Source organism: Andrena cerasifolii, chromosome 1 (assembly GCF_050908995.1).
Source record: "Andrena cerasifolii isolate SP2316 chromosome 1, iyAndCera1_principal, whole genome shotgun sequence".
Taxonomy (NCBI): domain Eukaryota; kingdom Metazoa; phylum Arthropoda; class Insecta; order Hymenoptera; family Andrenidae; genus Andrena; species Andrena cerasifolii.
In genome coordinates this window covers 25,328,328-25,349,272 of record NC_135118.1, presented here as the reverse complement: position 1 = coordinate 25,349,272, position 20,945 = coordinate 25,328,328, and the positions used below count along the sequence as shown (strand labels likewise).

Below are 20,945 nucleotides of genomic sequence, written 5' to 3'. Positions count from 1 at the left end.
CTCAATATTTGCCGCTGCCCAAAATTTGCGCCCCTCAATATTTGCCGCTGCCCAAAATTCGCCACCCCGCAATATTGTTGCTCCCCCAAATTTGCGCCCCTCGAAATTGGTCACTCCCCAAAATTTGCACCCCCCAAAATTTGCGCCCCTCAATATTTGCCGCTGCCCAAAATTTGCCACCCTGAAATATTGTTGCTCCCCCAAATTTGCACCCCTCGAAATTGGTCACTCCCCAAAATTTGCACCCCCCAAAATTTGCGCCCCTCAATATTTGCCGCTGCCCAAAATTTGCCACCCCGCAATATTGTTGCTCCCCCAAATTTGCGCCCCTCGAAATTTGTCGCTCCCCTAAAATTTACCGCTCCAAAATTTGCTGCCCCTCAAAATTTACGCGCCTCAAAATTGTCTCTCTCCAAAATTGCGACCTACTTAACCTACACAAAAATCCGCCCCTGATCATGAAATCAAATTATGAAAAAAACCTATACGTGATGGAGCAAATCTCAGTTATTTTTGCACGTAGAAGTCCAAATTTCCGTAAAACCCAGCATAGATTTTTTAAAAAAAATTTTACGACCCCCAATTTCGCAGCCTTGTGTTATCGGCAGAAATGGGCTCGAGTGGTTTGAGATCGGTGGTGTCTCGGAGGAAACACGATACAGAACTTTCCTTCGCCGCGACTACTTTCCAGGCAAAGGGATTTTAAATGTTCCCCGTGGTCAGCAACTGCCTCGATGATACGGGAGTAGCCGAGCACGTGAAAGTCGACCACGCGGCACGGTCGAGGATTTTTCCACGTTCAGAAACCAGTTTCTGGCTTCTATTGTTATAACAGACGGCCGTCTCTCGTGGACGGAATCTCTCCCCCGGCCCTCCTTTTCTTCCCTCGGTCGCGTGTGTGTTCACACGCGCGTGGGTGTCCCACGAACCACTGTCAACCATTTCGTTTGCGAAATCCTAAGGAGAAATTCTCCGCAATCTCCATTCGAGGCTTTTAACATTTCTTTTGCAGTGGTATCAAATTTTTTACTGCAACAGGACATAATGGTGATCAGCACTAGATTACTGCCGTGTTAATTCGAATAGGCGTATCTGGTCGAAAGGTGGTTCTGAGATAAATGACTTTTAGTATTCGGTGCTATGGCATCGGTATGCTATGTAAATCGGATTAGGTTAAATATTAAATCTGGATAAAAGGGTATCTAAATGTTTGTGACAAACCCGTAAAATCTTAATATATAAAGCAGAAAGTGTTTGTGTGTTTGTCTGTCACCTAAAAACTTTAGAACAGTAAACTCTGTAAACTTCATCGTAAAAGTGAGCAAAAAATTCCTAGTGTAAGTTTTTTATATAAATGGAAAAATGTGGATATAACGCCACTGTTAAACCATACATAAATGTACCTATGTACTATAATGTTAAGCCAATGCTAGTTTCTGCAGAATGTTACACTAGTGTTACATACATCGTTATGTTCGACATGAAATTTATTGAAAAAGCAAAACCGAAATAATCGAGAGAAAAAATTATCATTCACCTGGTACTTTCAGTGACCCTGGCGAAATTAAGAGGTGTAATCAATACGAGATAGTCTATCACAGTAGAATTCCTACGCATATATTTCTGCCCTAAAAACACTTGTTACATATGGTAATACTAAAGTGACGCTTTAAAGTTTACGAAAAAGCCCCTAAATGGCGCGCACGATTCTTTCAATTCGTGTAACACGGGTGTTACACTATGATACTTAGGGTTCGAAGACTGAACCACTTACCCCACGCCACATGCGGAATTCCTACATTCCCATTCAGTCCTCATACACCTGAACGCCCATGTGCGTTCTCCGCCCGACTACATCTACCAGTTGCATACCTGCATGTGTTTACCGTGACCAGAGGATTAATAAACACTCAGGTGAATCGCAACCGACACAGCCCCCGCGTGTCTCGATTAACTTTTCCGCCCCTCCCCTACCATTGTCCCCACAGCGAAGTCAACAGAGGAGATTAATAAGCGATTACAACGATTCGATTGCGACACGCATACCAATAGGTCGAGTGCTCGATTGCAGGCTGTTATTGACCTCACGTATTGATACTCCTCGTGTAGTGCACGCGACCGTCGTTACATACGCGATCGTTCACGGGTTGGTACGTGTTCGAGCGTCCCCTCCGAAGCTATCGGTCGCCGCGATGAAAGAGAAATGTCCCTCGTGACGCGTGCCAACGATCCCTATTGTTCCCATCGCTGCGAGCTGAACGAGCCTCGACTCGCTATACGCGCGGGCGACCCAATGGGCCAGCGCGCGAGGATACGGGATTCGCCAGTAAAATGTAACGGGGCTGCCTTTTCTGCCCACGTACGCGGTGCAAATCTCCCGCAAATGGGGATCTTAAGGCCGTTGATGGTCAGACGATTAACAGTTTTAACGCCAGTGGGTCGAAACTTCTTGGGTTGGTTGGCTTCGTTGCTCCACGGTGTGGATTTTCTGAGCCTCTTACATTTCCTGGTTTATGACTCCGAGCAGATCGAGAATGGAGTAGTGGAATATTAGAAGGTGAAAGTTTGGGACTGAATCGAAGCGGAGTAAAGGCGGATTCACGTGTGTCGGAACGGTGACGGTTCAGTGCCGTCAGTGGCAGTTGGGGATTGCAATACCGGTAAACTGGTTTACCGGTTCCCCGGTAAATCGTGAGAAATACCCTAAAATTTTTACCGGTATTTTCCTCTTCGCGTGTTGTTAAAAGTTGAAACGAATTTTATGAATTTTAGCGCAGTTGAAAATTGAAATAAAAGAAGTAAACCAACTAAATTTACAAAAGCTTGTTCCTTTGTAGGCTCTAGTATTCCCGTAAAAAAGGTGGAGGCAATTAATAACCATCTTTGTGAGAAATCACGTTCTCCCATTTTTTATTTAATTTATCGAATATTGTGCATGAGAAATGGAATATCGAACTTAGAATTCAATTAGGTATATTCGACGCAAACTTCTGCAAACACTTTTCACTCGTTTACTCCCTGAATGTTTAAATATTAAAGGGATTCTTTAAGGGGTTATGCCTAGTCAGGCGGCCGAAAAGAGGCGAATATTTGTGAATTTTTTTTGAAGAAGCGGAAGCGTATAATTTTACAAAACTTTTTGCGTTTAAAAGAGCAACATTTAAAGAACATTTGGTAATTTTTTCGTAGAAAAATATTTAAGTTTATAATAAAATAACAAATCCAATAATAATGAAAGAGATTTCTTATTTTTGGTGTAACTTCAAAACTACTGAACCGATTTTGACCATTCTTTCTCCATTAGCTAAGCCGATTGAAGCTAAACTAAATGCAATAAGTTTCGCGAAAATCGGTCCAGTAGTTACGGAGAAAATCGCGAACAAACGTAATACATACTGACATACAGCCACATCGGAAAGTTGACACTCTTTAAAATCGCATAACTTTTTTAAAATTGGTCCAAACGACTTCAGTTTTTTTCAGAAGCTAGCGGAATTAGTTTCCTAGGTGATGTGTTTCGTCGTTTTGAAAAAAATTGCAACTGGTCGGAATAGCGATGAAAATAGTGGAGGTCGTTTTTTTTCAAATTTTTTTCTGAGCCTGTAATGAAAATTAAAAAAAAACCGTTCGTAGTTTGACGTAAGTTGTATACATGCTGAAAATTTCATCTAAATCGGTTAACGTTGCTCTGAGCTACACCCGTTTAAAGATCGCGGAATAAGGTCGAAAATCGCGAAATTCCCGACATCAGCGATTTTCGCTATTCCGACCAGTTGAATTTTTTTTCAAAACGACGAAACACGTCACCTAGAAAACTAATTCCGCTAGCTTCTAAAAAAAAACTCAAGTCGTTTGGACCAATTTTAAAAAAGTTATGCGAACTGAGAACCTGTTTATTTTTGAAGTCGGTTAAAAATGATCTGTCAAGTCGATCAACCCTTCCCAAGGGTTTCTATCGAAAAAGGTTTGCTGAACAGGTTACATTCATCCAGCCACGGTGAAAATGAATGATTTTAGGAATATTTTTAGGGTTTTTAACCAAAGCGCCAAATTTTATAATTTTGAAAAAATAAACAATTACAGAGCGGAATTTGGCGCGAGAAATATTAAAATTCCATGAATTGATTATTTTTTTAAATTAAAAAATCTGCCTTGACAGACTATGATGGCAACATTATTTTACAAGAATCTCATTTTCTTTTTTAATACTTTTGTATTTTGCAGTTGGACAATTTCGTCGCCCCAGGAAAATGGAATATTAAAAGGACGAATTTGAAAAGCAAGGCCATCGGTGATTACCATTACGTTAATGCCACTGGATTACAGTTTTTGACTCGGCTGAGTTGTGGATTTTCCTTCGTTTTCCGATCCGTGCATCCGAGTAGATTGAAGGGTGGGAAGGGGATTAAGAAATGTTAGAAGTCTGAATTTCGAGATGTCGCGGAAGTAGCTGACGAGGAATCGCCATCTCCGATTGGAAATCCAATACGGAGCAGTTGGCAGGAAAAGGGAATATATTGCGAGAGGAAAGAAACGTCAGCCGAGCAAATTGGCTCGGTAGATTGAATATAATCGAAGCCACACGAAGCTTTCGCGGAGAAGAATCGAAATTTCGAACAGAAGCACTGACGCGGGACAAACGTTCCCTTCGACTACCTCCAACGATAATAATAACTCTAAGAAATGTTTACTTTTCGAATCGACAACGTGGCAGACCTCTGATCTTAATATCGTTCTCTTGATGGAGAAATTTAGAAATGAAAAATGACGGGGGACCGAAGAGAAATCAAATATTCTCCAATAATTTCAGACGAGGCTTGAATTGAATTCCTCTGAAGGTTGAAATTCCTCTAACAAGGGGAGGACACCATGTGATAGACATCGATTCTGATGAGCCTTGGCCCGATGAATCTATGTCGCAAAAAAGTAAATAGGTGTCCCAGAGTTGGACAAAATGCAATCTAATTGCAAATTACAAATTACGATTAAACTGTAATTGTGTAATTGATTACACATTATTTTCTGTAATTGTTAATTTAGGTAGTTGACTATTTGCTTTGTCAACTATCTAAATGAACGATTACGGAAAATAATGTGTAATCAATTACACAATTACAGTTTAATCGTAATTTGTAAGTTGTAATTAGATTACATTTTGCCCAACTCTGAGGTGTCCGAGCGTTTCAGCTAATAGGCCTTAATAATAGAGATATTTACATGTAAATTATTAAAAATTTCGTAGGCGTCAGAGTGCCATTTGATATCTCCACGTTAAAAAAAATATTTTTTTTTTAACTTGGGGAAATCTTCAGAAGGCTCCCCGACTCCTCCAGAGGGGAATCCCTCGGGGGCGACAGGATTAGGGTGGGATTTTTACCCACTAAAACCCCACGGCCACTATGAAATTTTTAATAATTTACACGTAAATATCTCTATTATTAAGCCCTATTGACTAAAACGCTCGGACAAGGCTCGTCAAAATCGATGTCCATCACACGGTGTCCTCCCCTTGTAAGCTAACAATGTGATAGATTTTCTATTCCCCTGCCAATTCCCCCGTTGCAAACCCTTCGAAGAGAAATAAAGAAATTTAAAAATCAGTTAGAAGCTTGAGATATCTATTTATCAAACAAATACCTATATATAAAAAAAAAAAATACTATTGACATTAGACACCCCCAGATTTGTGTCAAAATGTTTTGGAACGCCCTGTATGTTGCATATCAATGGGGGAGCAGTCTTCCATAACTATTTCCTTATCCGCGCCGCCAGGGGAGGGCAGTTTTTGCGCCTGTCCCGTTCCGCGAAAATTACACCTCGACCGAAGTGCGTAAGACGTCCCGTTACGCCCGTGAAATGTTATTCAAATGTTGGCTGCGTGCGTACACGGATCAGCGTGCACGCCTCGAGAGGGCTAAGTAAGATGCTACTGGCAGCGGATGTTTCCGCTCGAGTGCTTTGACCGCCATTGTAGCGCCGTGGTACAGCCGCGATAACAGTTTCCTACGGCAGTAACGATTCCGGTATCAGGATGACGGGACACGCGAGCATTCTGAGCAGCCTCGTTACCGCGGGAACACTTCCTAAGTGCTTAAGGAGCTGGGAAAAAATTCACTGCCAGCCGGAAGGGAACGCGCTCCCTTGGTGTTTCTGCGGCGGTTACCGCAGAAACTCGATTATCCGGATCGACTTGGGCAGGTGATGTTGGGATACTCGAGCGGCTGTATTTTAGATGCGAGAGATTAGAGAGCAAGGGAATAAGAAGGAACGATCTGGAAAGTAGAAATTATAATTTTTTGGGGGAAAAAATGGGGTGTTTTATTGGCTCCTGTTTATGATATCAGTGTCGATGTGGAAAGGCTCGTTGCTGGAAAGGATTATTAACTAATTAGATGGTAGACTTGTTGGAAGGATGCTTTTACGCAACCTGCAAAGAGTACAGGATTAAATGGACGCTCATACCGCTGAGTTAAATGTCAAGCGGTGGATTGAATGAGTTTTAGGTGAAGCGTTGTCACTTGTGCAACTCAACTTCGATGATGAATTGGCAGCTGGTGTTAGATTGGAAACCCGCATTCGGGATGCCTTGGAACAGGCGAGTTCCCCTTGAACCCAAGGAATAGCACAGAAAAGAGTTATCGCTCTCGAGTCGGAGGTCAACATCCTGCAGATGCGAGCACGGAAAATGGCAACAGTACCGATGGATAAAAGAGAATGTCTAGTTGAAACGCGAAAACATGCAACTCTGTAAATGAATAAATTCCGACAAACGATACGTGCATCCATAGCCTCCAAAAGGTTAATGCAATGCTCTGCATTTTCACAAAGACAGTGGATAACGATGGGAGCATATTAAATAAAAATTCCACCCTCCCCTAAACAAAGAACACAAGCCAACAGAAATTTCTAAAAATGGTATTTGCAATCATCGAAGCTCCCCAAATCTCAAGTTACACAGAAGAAAAATTCCTTCTACCCTTGCATACGAGATATAAGTAATACCTCAGCTGGCTGTGACTTCGGAAATCGAAAACTTACTCTACTGTTCTAAGAAAAAGAACGTCGTTTAAAATGCGTGTAGTAGAATAATTAATGCGGGTCGAAATTGACCCAGGCACCGCCTTCCTAAGGGGCCGTCCTTAAATCACGTAAGGGTAATTTTTGCGAATTCTCACCCCCTCCCTCCCTCAGTACAAGAATTCCTAAGATTCGATATACGTAATATTTCTTACATTTAACTTTTTTCAGCTATGAAGTTTCTTTTAAAGGTTTATATAATTCGTTTAATTCGGTTTCGGGAAGTTTAAACTAAAACTCCTTTTCCCGAAGAAAATTTAATAGAATTTGTATTTATTGAAAATTAGGTTAAACGATATTACGTAAGACGCTACCTGACTCCCCTCCCCCCTCTGTAAGAAAACGTAAGGAACTCGCGACCCCCTACCTCCCCAAAAAGCATTACGTAAATTAAGGACGACCCCTAAGTAACTAGCAGATGCATAGACTTACCAGAAATGTGGTAGGTTCTCCAGCCGTAGGCGACGTTCAACTCTTTCTTGCCATAAAGAAGCCCGAAGTGGACCCTGCCAGCGCTCTCTTGGGGATTGGGCGTCCTCAGGGGTCGCGCCTCGACCCAGTGCTGCGTGACAAGGGCGGCGCAGACCAGCCCACCACCCAGCAACGACAGGAAGAACGTGGCGAAGATCGTGCCCCGTCGGAACATCGACGTCATCCTTGGGTCACGCGACGACGAGCCAGCCTTCGGGTAGTTGGAGATCACTGTGCAGAGAAGTGGGAAATGGTGAGCCGCGCCGGATACACGGCCTGCATTCCACTCAACCGAGGGGGGCATCCGATCTATCCGATGAAGTTTTCCACTCGCGCGACAGGGAACCAGTTCGACCTGCACGCTGTCTTTGGGCTTCGATTCCAGCACGCGTGGCTTGTCACTGTCATCGGATATTATATCAATCGCGTGGTAATGTGGTAATGTGGCGATAACATCGAGGATTTAATTAACCAGACGTTTCTGTTTTGGTCTTGGTCCCGCGATGTTCAGGGGACGTTCTACTCTCTTGGTCGAGAAAATTTTCGGTGATGGTTTTTATAATGAAATACACACTTAACGTTTTCGAATTTCGGGGGGTATATTGTACCACTCTCGAAATACAAGAAAAAATCTTTGTTGTTTGTTTATTTTACTTGTTTACTTAAATATTTCGCAGTGAAGTTGGCGTTTTCGGAATTGCTGGCGGTTGAAATTTCGGACGACTGGATCGTCGGAAACGAAAACAGCAAACATATTTTTAATCTGCAGGAGTATGGCTATCTCACTTAGCACAAATATCTTAAGATTGTTTTAATATTTTCCCACATTTTGTATCTATTAAACAGAAAAGAGATGCCCTTTTCGGTACTTTCAAATTTGATCGACTCCCATTTTAATAATTCTGGTTCAAAATTGTTCTTTCGTGGAAAGCGAGGTAACCATACTCCTGCGAATTAGAAATAAGTTTGCTTTTTTTATTTGCGATGATGCAGTCGTCCGAAATTTCAGCCGCCAGCAATTCTGGAGTAGTGTTCGTGCATTTGGTACAGTATTTCCTCGTTAACGGCTCGCTGGTCGGGACCGGCGTTGAGCCCTTATCGAGAACAGAGCCCTAATTCCGAGTGCTCGTTTCTCGCTTCTTTCTGGCCGAAGGGGGGAGCGAGATGGAACACTGCGTGCGCGGCGAGCGTGCGCGATGGTCGCGAAGGACAGAGTGTCAGGCGTCCGAAAGACGAAGCGAGACAAAACATCAACGCGTCGTCTGTCTCGTACCGTCCTCGCTCGCTTTCAGTGCCTCTCGCTCGCTCTCGCCTTCGCCGGACAAGAGTGAGACAGAAGTGGTGGGGATAGCGAAAAGTCCGTGTACATCAACTCGAGCCCATAACGAGAAAATACTGTATATATACCTACGCTACGAGCCTACGAGCACGCACGTACACTACTACGGTTCTCCTCACCGATTCTAATCTTAGCAATGGAACAGACAGGTTGCTCGCAGCTAGGCGCTGAAAACAGCTCCCTGTGCACCCCTGCTGTAAATCTACCAACCCCAATCATGGGGCTGGTTGACCAGCATGGAAGGTGTTAGGAAAACATTAAAATACCTTAATTGTTGTCACATTAAGTCAACTTTAATAATTTAATCAGATAGCCAAATGTATGCCTTATCAAATATACTACCCCGTTTAATGACATTTCTGTTGGAGTTCAACGAGTCTCAGTGCTAGGACTAAGGGGCTGCGTTTCTCTTTTTCTGGAGAAGAGGGGCGAAGGGTCTTGACCGGGGCATAAGGTGAGGACCGTAGCCAGTCTGAAAATTCTGACCAAACCGTGCAGATCGCGTTGCGTCTCTTAAAGTTTCTTTTTTCTTGTATACTTTTATATATAACCAACTAACATTAATACGTGGACACACTGTGTATTGTCTATCTATACAATAAACCATAGTTGTGTTTATAGTGTGACATTTATTTTCAACCTCTGCGGAGTAATTTCCAACAATTTCGTCCACGTAATTTATTAAAAATCAAACACCGAAAAACTGGCCTACCAGCCCCGGTTCCTCCCTAATCTATCACATTCTACAAATGCACGATACTCCATATCAAATCTTCTGAGACATCAAACTTAAATTTCCCTAATACCACCGTCGATATTATCTACTGCACAAGTAATAAATTATTCTCAACTCCCCCTTAATATTTCCCAGCACGATCACGTTCAGTGCAAAAATGTCGTCCGAACATTTTCATCTGGCACTCGAAAGGCGTTTATCGTTAAAGGCTCTGACTAGCCCCGTTTCCTTTCCCGCGAAAATACGAAATCTTTGGACTCGGCGCGTGCACGCTATCCAAATACGAAGTGTTTTCCCTGCGACAAGCAGCCGCGGTGACACCTTCCTATTTGGAGAATGTTCCTTTCTCTCGACGCGGTTTCTCTTTTCAGCGAAGCAACGGAGAGACGTCGCGTACGCGAGCTGCCTCTATACGCCGAGGCTCGAGACGCTCTCCGCGTAGGCATCGGTAGTTTACTTGACGACAGCAACTATTTAAATTATGCCACAGAAACTATGCCGCTTTCGCAACAATTATCCGGTCCGGTAGAACAAATCCGTAGGCGCGAAAGCGCTTCGAAAGTGAACCGCTCGACGGCTCCGAGACCTTTGCGAACCCTTCAGCCCTGCGTTATTAGTGCAACAAATCGAGAAAAAGTAGCATTAAAAAGGTGCATTAAAAGTTTCTACCATCCGCAGTTTCAATTCTCAAAGAAATATTGTTTGAAGATCGATGGAAGGGCTGCAGACGAAAGTGTTGCGAAACAAGAATTACCTTTTCTTTTTCTACAAGGGCTGATTAAAAGAAATCTTGAGAAATTTTTAATCCAGCTATGTACGGAATTAATTTGTTTGTGCAAAAATTTCAAAGCAAGCGGAACAAATTACAATAAAACGAAGCAGTATCTCGAGCAGCTTGGGTCTAGTCGATGGTAAGATCCAACTCGAACCTTCCTATTCCCATTCAAAACACAGAATCAGGTTCCCTCACGACTTGGAGGGAATAATTAAATTTCTGAGATGAAAGCGATACCGCGCCCCTGCAGCAATGTACACAGTAATATTTTGTATCATGATAAGACTTCCGAAGACCCGACCACTCTACTATTATTATTATTGCTAAAGCGTAATAAAACCCCCTGGTACGAATTAGATATATAGAAGAGACGTGATGGAACGAAGAAGCAGAGAAGCATGGTTTGTAATCTTGACAAAGATTACCACTGAAACTAAAATCGATCTACCCCTAGAAGACTTAAGTATATCTTGCAAGGGGAGTACCTGCAGGAATTTTACTGGAAATTGGTATATAGTCACTGCGCACTATGTATTATACAACAATATGTGAAACACGGGGTGTACTACTCAAAGTTTCGCAAACAAGTCAATTTCGAAGTTCTACCATTCCCAAAGCCACCGTGTCTAAGTTGCAAGAGCAGCGTGGTCAGCTAAAATTCAAAATATCGTGAGTTTTAATTTTTAGTCAACTGGTGCTCCGTTTTGCATTTAATCTCTGAGTTTTATTTCCATCCTTGATAAATTAAATCGTATATAGGAAAAGCGTATAATACCCTACCTCCAAATAGAATTGAAGACCAGTCAGTGAGCCCAACCCCCAGCATTACCCTCCCTCAATTCCATCGCAACAGACTCAACAACACTGTCCAAATAACGGACCCATACTCCAAGCGAAGACGTCGGCATGCACAGCACAGGAATAAAAAAACTGCTACCACCCCCCTAGATCAATTGAACCAGCGGCGTTTCCTTCGAAAGCAACAGCTAGAATTTTTTTTCACCAACTATCAATGGAACTGGTTCCTCCGCGTGGCGAGTGAGACGAGACTAATCGATTCGACGATGCGTGTGGCTATTACGTACCTTGGCCCTTTTTTTACCCTCGATCCACCCCTCAGTGCTCCCTCACTCCGCGGGACTGCTTTTTGCACCGTTCCGCAGAGACGAGGGCAACATGTTTGGCTCGCTACCACTGGGGCCGCAATTTTTATTTCTTTCTGGGTTAAATCTGGATTTACTTCCCACCTCATCGTATTACCCACTTGTCTATTAATTTCTTGCATGCGAGCATAGTAAATCTCTAGTAGTCAGAATAGTTTGAGTTGTGTGGTCAGAATAGGTCTGGGTAATCGTAATTTAAGGGGAGGTTCCGGTCTAGAGCCCCAAAAAATAGGCGATTTTTAGGAATTAATTAAAGGAAAACTACTGTATATAATTTAATGGGACTTTTTGCATTGTATTAAGGATGTCTTAAGTTATAGAAATATATTTTTTGTTTTATAATTAAGCATTGCAGACGGCACTGGGGAGTCGTTAAAGTCAAGGCGTCTAAAAATTGATCCAAATCGGTGGGACCTGTATCTCCAAAAGTTATTATTCGATTTGACTGAAACTTTTCTTATTTTGAAGAATATACTTCTGGCTAAAGGGAAAGCAGAACAAAATACAAAAATAACATTTTTGTTTAGAAAATAACGACACTTGAAGTTTGAAATCACTTTTCCCTGTATTTTTCACCCTTTCAACGCCTTTGAAAATTATAAATTTTCAATTTTTGTATTTTTTTCTGGTTTCCCCCTAGCCGGAAGTATGTTCTTCAAAATAAAAAAAGTTTCAGTCGAATCGGATAATAACTTTTGGAAATACAGGTCCCACTGTTTTGAGAACACTGTTTCGAGAAAAACGCGTTTAAAGTTTTACGAGGGCGCCGAGTGGCCGGGTGTTCCCAATGCATTAGCCGCTACTCAAATGCCTATAACCTCGGGGATTTTACGAATTTCAACAAATCCTTTGAAACGCGTATTCCTAAAATGTCGAACATTCGAACAATGAAATAAAAAAAAAATCGACTTTTAGACCGAAACCTCCCCTTAATGCGAATATTGTAATATACAGGGTGCGGCTGAAGGAATGCCACAAGCGAGCAGGAGGTGTTTCCTCGCGCAGGAATGAATCAAGAGTGTGGAATAAAAATTTTCATCCGAAGCTTAGTTTTCGAGAAATTCGATTTTGAAATTTCGTCGAGCGCACACGCGCCTGACTAAAAACATGGCGCAACTGCTGCTGAAGTGAATCCTTGGAAATAAGTTAAAATTATAAATTAAAGAAATAAGTAAATAAGTTACAGAACCAAGTTAAAATTATAAATTAAAGAAACAAGTAAATAAGTTACAGAACCAAGTTAAAATTATAAATTAAAGAAATAAGTAAATAAGTTACAGAACCAAGTTAAAATTATAAATTAAAGAAATAAGTAAATAAGTTACAGAACCAAGTTAAAATTATAAATTAAAGAAATAAGTAAATAAGTTACAGAACCAAGTTAAAATTATAAATTAAAGAAATAAGTAAATAAGTTACAGAACCAAGTTAAAATTATAAGTTAAAGAAATAAGTAAATAAGTTACAGAACCAAGTTAAAATTATAAAATAGTGTCTCTCGAATAAGGCTTCGCTGTCAAAACACTCGACTTCGAAGATCCAAAATTCGGTTCCACCTTCAAATCCATTTCTCCTAGATGAAATCCCATTTAAAGAAAGTTACTCCACAACTTAAGCACGAAGGTTCATTCCACTCGCAATTATACTTATTTACCAAAAAAAAAATCTGCCCTCGCTAGGGCCTCTTAAATATCGATTTTCTCGAAAACTGAGCCTGAGACGAATAAATTTTATTCATCGCGTTGCGTCCGGGATCACCTCCCGCCCGCTCGCACGCTCCTCCCAGCCACACCCTGTGCAAATAACAGTTTATTAACGTACCTTGGCCCTGGCTCTCGACGAAGTGCACCTGGCTCAGGCTCCTCGAGAACTCGCCCTGCTTGACCTTCTGCGTGAAGTCGGCGTTGCCGAGCTTCTTGGAGAACTTGACGCGACAGTTGCTCCGCGGCGGTTGTTTACCGGGCCCGAGGAGGGACGACGGCCTGGGCCTCCTCGCGAACGTGTACGGGATAGTGTAGGGCTGGGCTACGTAAAAGTAAATCGGCCGGTAGTCCTCATGGAGGTGATGCTGCGCGAGGCCCCCGTTGGATGGATACCCGCCGTACACGCTCGGCGCCCCGTTGCTGTACGCGTACGAGCCCGTGTAGTGGATACCGTAGTGGTTCGCCGTTTTTCGTGACTTCCGTTCCACCGTTTTGAAAAATTCCGCTACCTCCCCTTCGTAGCTAGCGCCCTCTGGATAGATCGCTCGCGCGCTGGAAGATCGCTGCCCAACTAGGTAGGGTTCTTAGGATGTAGATTGCTACTTTCTTTGGGCCACTTCAACCTAGTGCTGATGGGACGATATGGTGTTTGAATACTGTAGATGCTATCAGCACTTAGTGGCTAGTTTCTTTGAGTTTCTAGGGTGTTGCAGAGTCTTTAATAAACTGTGGCATAGATTGCTGGTTAACTAGGTTTATCGGGTAAGTTTTCAAGCGAAGATTGGTGTTCGAGAGGAATTCTCAGGGCTCCAAGTAATTTTTGTCGCGACGCAGCGCCCGGAAAGTCAGATGTCTTCTTGCTGGAGATTCTTCTAGTTACAGCCAAGTTTCAACTTCCTTTTTACGAGTCAAAAGTTCCTGTCGCTCTCTCTGTTCCTCTGCTGAACGGAGTAATCTCCCCTCTAGCGATATCCCGAACGAAGACGAATATCTTCTCTCCTTTCAGATTGCGCAACGAGTGCTGTAACGACTGCTTTTCATGCTTCCTCGAATTTAAGCTCTACTTCCTGTTAGCTGTGAATTCGTTCGCTGGATGCTGTCTTTCTCTTTCACCGTTAGGAAGAATAAGTAACCTTCTTTTTAAGAAGAGGTGTAAGAAGTACCTCGGCGTTCTTGCCTGCTTCGAAAGTTCCACGGACCTGGATCGCTTTTCTCTTAGCTCAACTCGAATCTAACGACCTATCGTCTGTGACTTTCTACTGTGCTCAACGAATTAGAATCACGGTAACTCTCTGTCCTTCTTTTTGCAAATCTCTCGGGCAAGACAAACGCTCTCCTCTTCCTCCGGTCCCCTTAAACCAAACAACCCCAACGTTTCAATCAGCTCTACTCGTGTCCAAAACTTCCCAGCTCCAGTCAAGCCAAAACGCTCTATCTCCATATGATAACGAGTCACCTCCTGTGTGCTTCTTTCGCGCTGTTTTGAATGAGAAAGGCGACCCAAGGCTCCCACTATCTTTTCATGAATATTCCCCCCGCTGCCTCTCCTCGACGCCCAAAAAACTCCTCGATTTTTCCTCTTCCAATGACCTCCGCCGTGCACGAGCTTCGATCCTCCCTCTCCACAGCTCCTTCAACCTCTTTCGAATTAAAATTTCAACACCCCGGGGACGGCAGTGCGAAGCTCCTCGCGCATAATGGCGGTATCAATTACCCCGTCGCGGTACCGAAGTTGGGCCCTTTAATATCCGCCTTCTTCCTTCTCTTAATTGCCGGAGGTGACAGTGGTGGCTCCTATCGACGAGCTGGCGATTATAGAGGGACGAGGCGGTAGAGATGGCCTGGCAACCGTTGCTTCTTCGATTTGTAATAAACCGCAGAAGTTGCAAGCGGTCAACGATCAGCACACGTACGCGGCGGAAATTGTGTCAGGGCATGGATCGTGGTCCCGGGCTCTTCCCCCCACCGCTGCAACTTATTGCGCCTGGCGTCGCGCGATTTTGTATCTACGATGCTTCGGGATTCTCCACGAGCACCGCTCGGACTCCAGATTCCACGGGAGCGACGCAGCGCCGAGCTCTTTTCTTCCTCTTAACGGTCCACGTTGTGTCAACTGTAAACAATGCGGTGCACGTAAGTTCCCCGGGCTCGATATGGGCGGGCATCCGGGGGGCGGGGAGAGGCAGGAGGGGAATCTTCGAAACGAACTTCAGCGTCTTGCAGCTTGAAGTTCTGCCTGCCCTGAAATTTTAACGAGACCGATCCTCGACTCCTAACGAAGTCTGGTTTCTGCTGCGGGACGCGAGCTTCGCTGGCTTCGACGGGCGTTGGATTTTTAAACGGTCGTCGATTGGGAATGGGACTTAAGGGTGCATTCTACTTTGCCGGTCGAAGAGGAGATCTATTTTCATCATTTTTTTTCAGGAATTATTGTACAGATTTTACTGTTTTTTGGGGGTAAATATTTATTATTCCTTCCTGTGTAGAATTGTGTTTTTCGTATTTCTAATATATAATTATAAATGTGTGGATTTAAGCGGCAATGTTTGTGCCTCAGTGAGAACAGTGTGGAAGTCCTCAGCATCAAACTTAGGCGTCCGGAGGGGGGTGCAAATGGGGCAGTTGCTCCTCCCTGGCTTTTGAGAAGAAATAGTCTATTTTTAAAAACTGATCTTTATTATGTTTGTACTAAAAAAGTGAATATTTCCAAATTTCGGATTTAAAATTTTAATTAAATTGACACTACAAAATGATTTAAAAAAAGGAGGCGGGCTCCTCGTTTTTTCATTACTATATTTTTCTTCACCGTCACCTCACAGTTCAAGAAAAATATTTTCCCTCTCCTGGAAAAAGGTCTACGGACGCCCTTGGCATTAAAGTGGTTCTAAAATGATTAAAAGAGAATGATTGTGTTCTATGTGGGTGTACGCATAAAGTGGGCAAGAATTATTGATTTATCAACAGTGGTTACAAAATAGCGACCTTGTAAAAAAAAAGTTCTGGATTTTTGCCTATTTTTTTAATGTTTTTATGGTTAGTCCACTTTATGCGTACGTTTTTATCGTTTTAGGATCACATATTAAAGCTGAGGAGTAGTTCTGCAGAGGGTCTGTTACCACCGAGGCACAAACATTGCGATTTAAATCCACACATGTGTAATTATATTTTGTAAACATGAAAAATACAAGGAATAATAAACATTCAACAAAAAAAAAATATTAAAATCCCTACATTAATTCTTTAAAAAAAAATTCATAAAAACAGTCCTCTTTTCGACTGGCAAAGTAGAATGAACCCTTAAGGCAGCGTCGATACCGCCTAGTTGCAGATTTTTTGCAGGTTCTAACTGAGGATAGGAATTGATTTTAAAAGTGAACTGCTTTGTGGGATGTAAGAATTTTTTAATTTTTATAATTTGTGATCATTTGGAAATCGCCCTAAAGACAGTTCATCGATTATTTAGCTGTTAAATTTCTGCTCTTATTGTGGGATTTCAAATTCGGCGATATAGGTAAGTGACGATTACTTTGACCTTCGCCACTTGTAAATCTTCATATTTACAATAATAAATTTCTGCAATCCCTTCGACGAAATATGAGACACTCCTATAACGAAGTACTGAATATTTAAAATCAGCCTTAAATAGATAAATAGAAATCCGCCTTAAGATTCTCTTCCCTTAACTTAAACGAAAAATTTAAGTCCCATCGAATATCATATTAAATAAACAAAACTTCTATTCTTGTAACAATTCACTTACATGTCTCTGCAGACTAATAAATTCCAACAAATTGTCGCCTCAAAATTCTACCAAATAAAAAAGTGCAAATGTAGGTACCACTTTTCTGCAATGCATCTGGAGTGGCACGATTTTTCGATCCCCTTATTCCCCCTATCTCAAGTTGTTTGTCAACGTTTCCGAAATGAGCTTACGTTGGTATTCATGAATAACGCGGTCGAGTAGCATTCTTGACGTAACTGGAACAGCAATTGCACTGACGTAATATATTGCATTCACACGTCCACGTGTTACGGCCAGCGCGCTTCGCTTTTTTACAAATTGTTCAAGTACTCTACCGCCCGTCGACGACGTCTTTGGTTCCCGTCCCGGCGGAATTACGTTGCCCGGAAGTAACTCCAACTAATTTGCGAGCCCGCGCCCGTTCGTCGACCGCGAAAAACGGCGAGAAATTTCAGCCGAATAATCCCGGGATACATAGCCACATAAAACGGTCGTTTCACGCCTCGAAACTAGACCGACGCTCGCGAGATCGCCGTGAAAAGGAGTGGGCCCTGGGCCGACGTTGTCACGCTGTAGGAAAACACTCGTGGCGTTAATTAAAACTTTTAACTAACAAGAATAGGTCGCGGCATTGATCACCAAATTTTTAGCAAAGTAACACAAAATATTTTCAAGCTATCTACGACGTATTGCTAGCCTCTGTTTCGAAGGGTGCAGTGGGTCAGTTGGTTGAGGCATGTGCCTCGGTAATGCGGAAAGTTCGTGTGTTCGAATCTCGGCGCCCGCTGCATGTTGTAAGAAAAACTGTATTTTAAATACGAGACACGTTTTTACACTTCGAAGGAGATGACGCGAGATGATTCCGCGGGTGACAGAAAATTTATGATGTCGTTAACGCCAGAAAGTAGGGAATCTAACAATAAAAGTGTGTTCTGTGGCGTTCATCCAAATTTCTAGCGTGCACTAAAAATTTTGTTTAGGAAATTTACTTAATTTTATTTATTTAATTACTTTTAAGTAGTTAGCACAGTATGTTTCTAAAAATGTTTGCATCTAGCAGCTCTGAATTAGGGATTGCAAACCGGTAAATCGGTAAATCGGTTTGAAGTTTTTTTTCACTGATAACGCAGTAGATGTCGACGGAATTATGCGCTATATATATATGCGCTGCATTGCTATACATCCAATTTTTACCGGTAAATCGCCAAATTTTTACCGGTAATTTGATAAATTACGTATTTCTCGATATTTACCGGTAATTTGATAAATTACGTATTTCTCGATATTTACTGGTAATTTGATAAATTATGTATCTCTCGATATTTACCGGTAGATCGTGAGAAATAGTAGCGTATATATGTACCGCATAATTCCGTCGATATCTACTACGTTATCAGTGAGAAAAAAGCTTCAAACCGATTTACCGATTTACCGGTTTGCAATCCCTACTCTGAATGTGCTTATTCTTAATATTATAATCCTCCTACGTTGACCAACAAATAACCTTGATCTAGAAGGAAACCGGTTGGATTTTCAACCCTTTTCGGGGTTACGCCAATGAAGGCGACACATCCTTATTGACACGAGTGAGGATCCCGTCCATAATCATTGGTGGTAGGGTTCTTAATAACGTCGGGATATCGAACGATCGCCTCCTCGATTTTCGTAATCGAAACCTTGAACGCGGCATTAATACCAGTTATGTTAATGGGACCGATAAACTGGTCATTCATCGGATTTATCTCGACACGACGTAATCAGACGTACCGGCCGGGAGTTAATTAATGCTCGTGCCAGGATTTCCCTTTTCATCGGTAGAAGAAAAAGTATCACTAATACCAGTGTACACACCTCGCTGTGTTGCAAAGTAAAAAAAAAAGAAAGGCTAATCTCTCCGCCCGTCCCAATTTATCCGACCGTTAAATTGAACCGAGTAAACGTGACATAACATTATTTGTTTGTTTCCTAGCGGTTGACCGCGGCGTCGACAAGTACAGCCGCCAGCTTGTGACTGCTGTTTTTTGGAGTTCCGAACTACCAACGTTGCTGGAGAATTTTAATTTCTTTACTAACAACGAGTTAAATTGACTCGGTCAGGTACGGGGTATTCGGCGTTGCTTTTAGAAATTCAGAAGCAGTAATACGTCGATGAAAGCTCCTGCCAGGACTTAGCCAGGAAAAATGGGGCTGCAATAACGGAACGTTACCTCGGCAGGGACTCGTACAATGTGTCAGATCGTTCATCGCGGAGGGGAGTAAAAAGTCAGCAGCGATTAAAATCGACCCTCATTTTATGCGGTGCCTTTATTAAAATGATATTCAAATTTAATGGCCGCTCTTAGTTTCTGTCGCGAGCAGGAACGAGGAAAAAGTGGACGTGGAAAGAGACGATGAACAACGGGTGCGGGGAAGAAGGGCGAGGGAGGGAAACGGAGCGAGGGGGACGGGAGCTGACAGTAAAAATAGAGGAAGGGACGTGGGAACAAACAGATACGTAAGAACGAACAGAGACGGAGAAAGCGAGCAGAGAGCAAAGGGAGCGCAGGGGTATGTGTGTGACTGCGGTGGAACGGGATGACGAGGTCGATTGAATGCCGTTAGATCGTGTCAGGATGCGACCACGTTACCTATACTTTGCGCGGAGCACGGTAGGAGAGCAGCCGAGCGAAAGGTACAAAAAGAGGGAAACAGAGACGAGTTGACAGGGCGCGGAGGTAGGGAGAGAGGCAGAGAGAGAGAAAGCCATCACCGATTCGAATCTGCGTGCTCATGGCGGCCTTGCACGGTACGAAACGCATCGGGCAGTATTTGTTTCAGCGTCGCCCGCGTTCGCTCTATCGAGGCAGCGTTTCGCTCGTTCCCCTGGAAACAGGAGGCAAGAACAAAAGTAATCGCCCGGGGGGGAATTAAGCGATCCGAGAAAAGCGTCCTCCCCGCTTCGCGCTCCCGAAGCATCCTTACTCAGCGTCTTTGCTAACTATCCCGATCAAGCGTCTTCTCGCATGTTTACAGAGAGAATAATTAGAGCAGGAGAGAAAGTGTGCGAGATTACGTGTTGAGAAATAAAAGATTGAGCGAGATCCAGGCGTTTATCCGTGTTCGACATTCCGCGCAGGTTCTACGAACTCTGGAGTAAGAAATATGCCCACTTACGATCGAAAACGGCGACACGGGCTTCTTATCCGCTAGATCGCGATCGACTGCGGAGAAGGAACGGTAGGGCATCGATAATCTTTCGCCGGAGTTTTACTGCGTGCACGCGACAAGCGCGCAGAATTCTGCCCGGCGTGTACGCTGCCTCTTTCTAACAGGGAATTTCTCTTTTTGCCGTCGTTCGTCGACCACACGGCGGGGAGAGATACCGATCTCCGGTATATGTATGTCCCCGCGCGAGGTAACGCGATGCCATCTCGCGCCCGCTGCCCCGAAACATTTTTATTTCCCCGTCGTTCGACAGATTGACTCGTCGTTAGAGAACCGGTTCGGCACCGTCGATTTTTCCTTACAGCTTGACGCAACCGATTCGACGCCCTGTATATTGCCGGCCACATCGCCCCGGGGCTTCGGACAAAGGTGCATCGCGGTCCACCGTGTGGCCCGCGAAACTAGGACACGTAACAACCGTCCCCTACCACCTCCAGAGCCAGCCTGCCGCTGTTGCTTGTCCTGCCTGCCCGCCTGGACTACGCGTAAAGCCGCGTATTCACCTGCGCATTCGCCCCGAATGTGCATTCGGCGCGCACCGATTTTTTGCCCGTTCGGAGCTCAGCGCGCGTTCGGCGTGCATTCGGCGCGCATTCGGCGCGCGTTCGGGGTTGAGTGAAATTTGCGGCGTCCATTTCATGGTATTGTTCGGACCCGAATGCGCGCTTTGATGGACCGCCAACAAGCGGATCGGCCCGAATGCGCGCCGCGCCCCGAACACGCGCCGAACACCGG

At 43.5% G+C, this 20,945-nt stretch overlaps 1 protein-coding gene across 2 annotated transcripts in view; it reads right to left on the bottom strand.

Annotated features, from left to right (window-relative positions):
- LOC143371977 (uncharacterized) overlaps positions 1–20,945 on the bottom strand; it is a 29,090-nt gene that overhangs the window by 4,866 nt on the left and 3,279 nt on the right. For both annotated transcript variants that reach the window (XM_076817737.1, XM_076817740.1), the window contains exons 2-3: positions 13,383–15,377; positions 7,510–7,779 (exon numbers count right to left, since the gene is read on the bottom strand). In XM_076817737.1, the coding sequence (XP_076673852.1) occupies positions 7,510–7,732 (223 nt within the window). In that variant the 5' untranslated portion in view covers positions 7,733–7,779; positions 13,383–15,377. The remainder of the gene's footprint in view (positions 1–7,509; positions 7,780–13,382; positions 15,378–20,945) is intronic.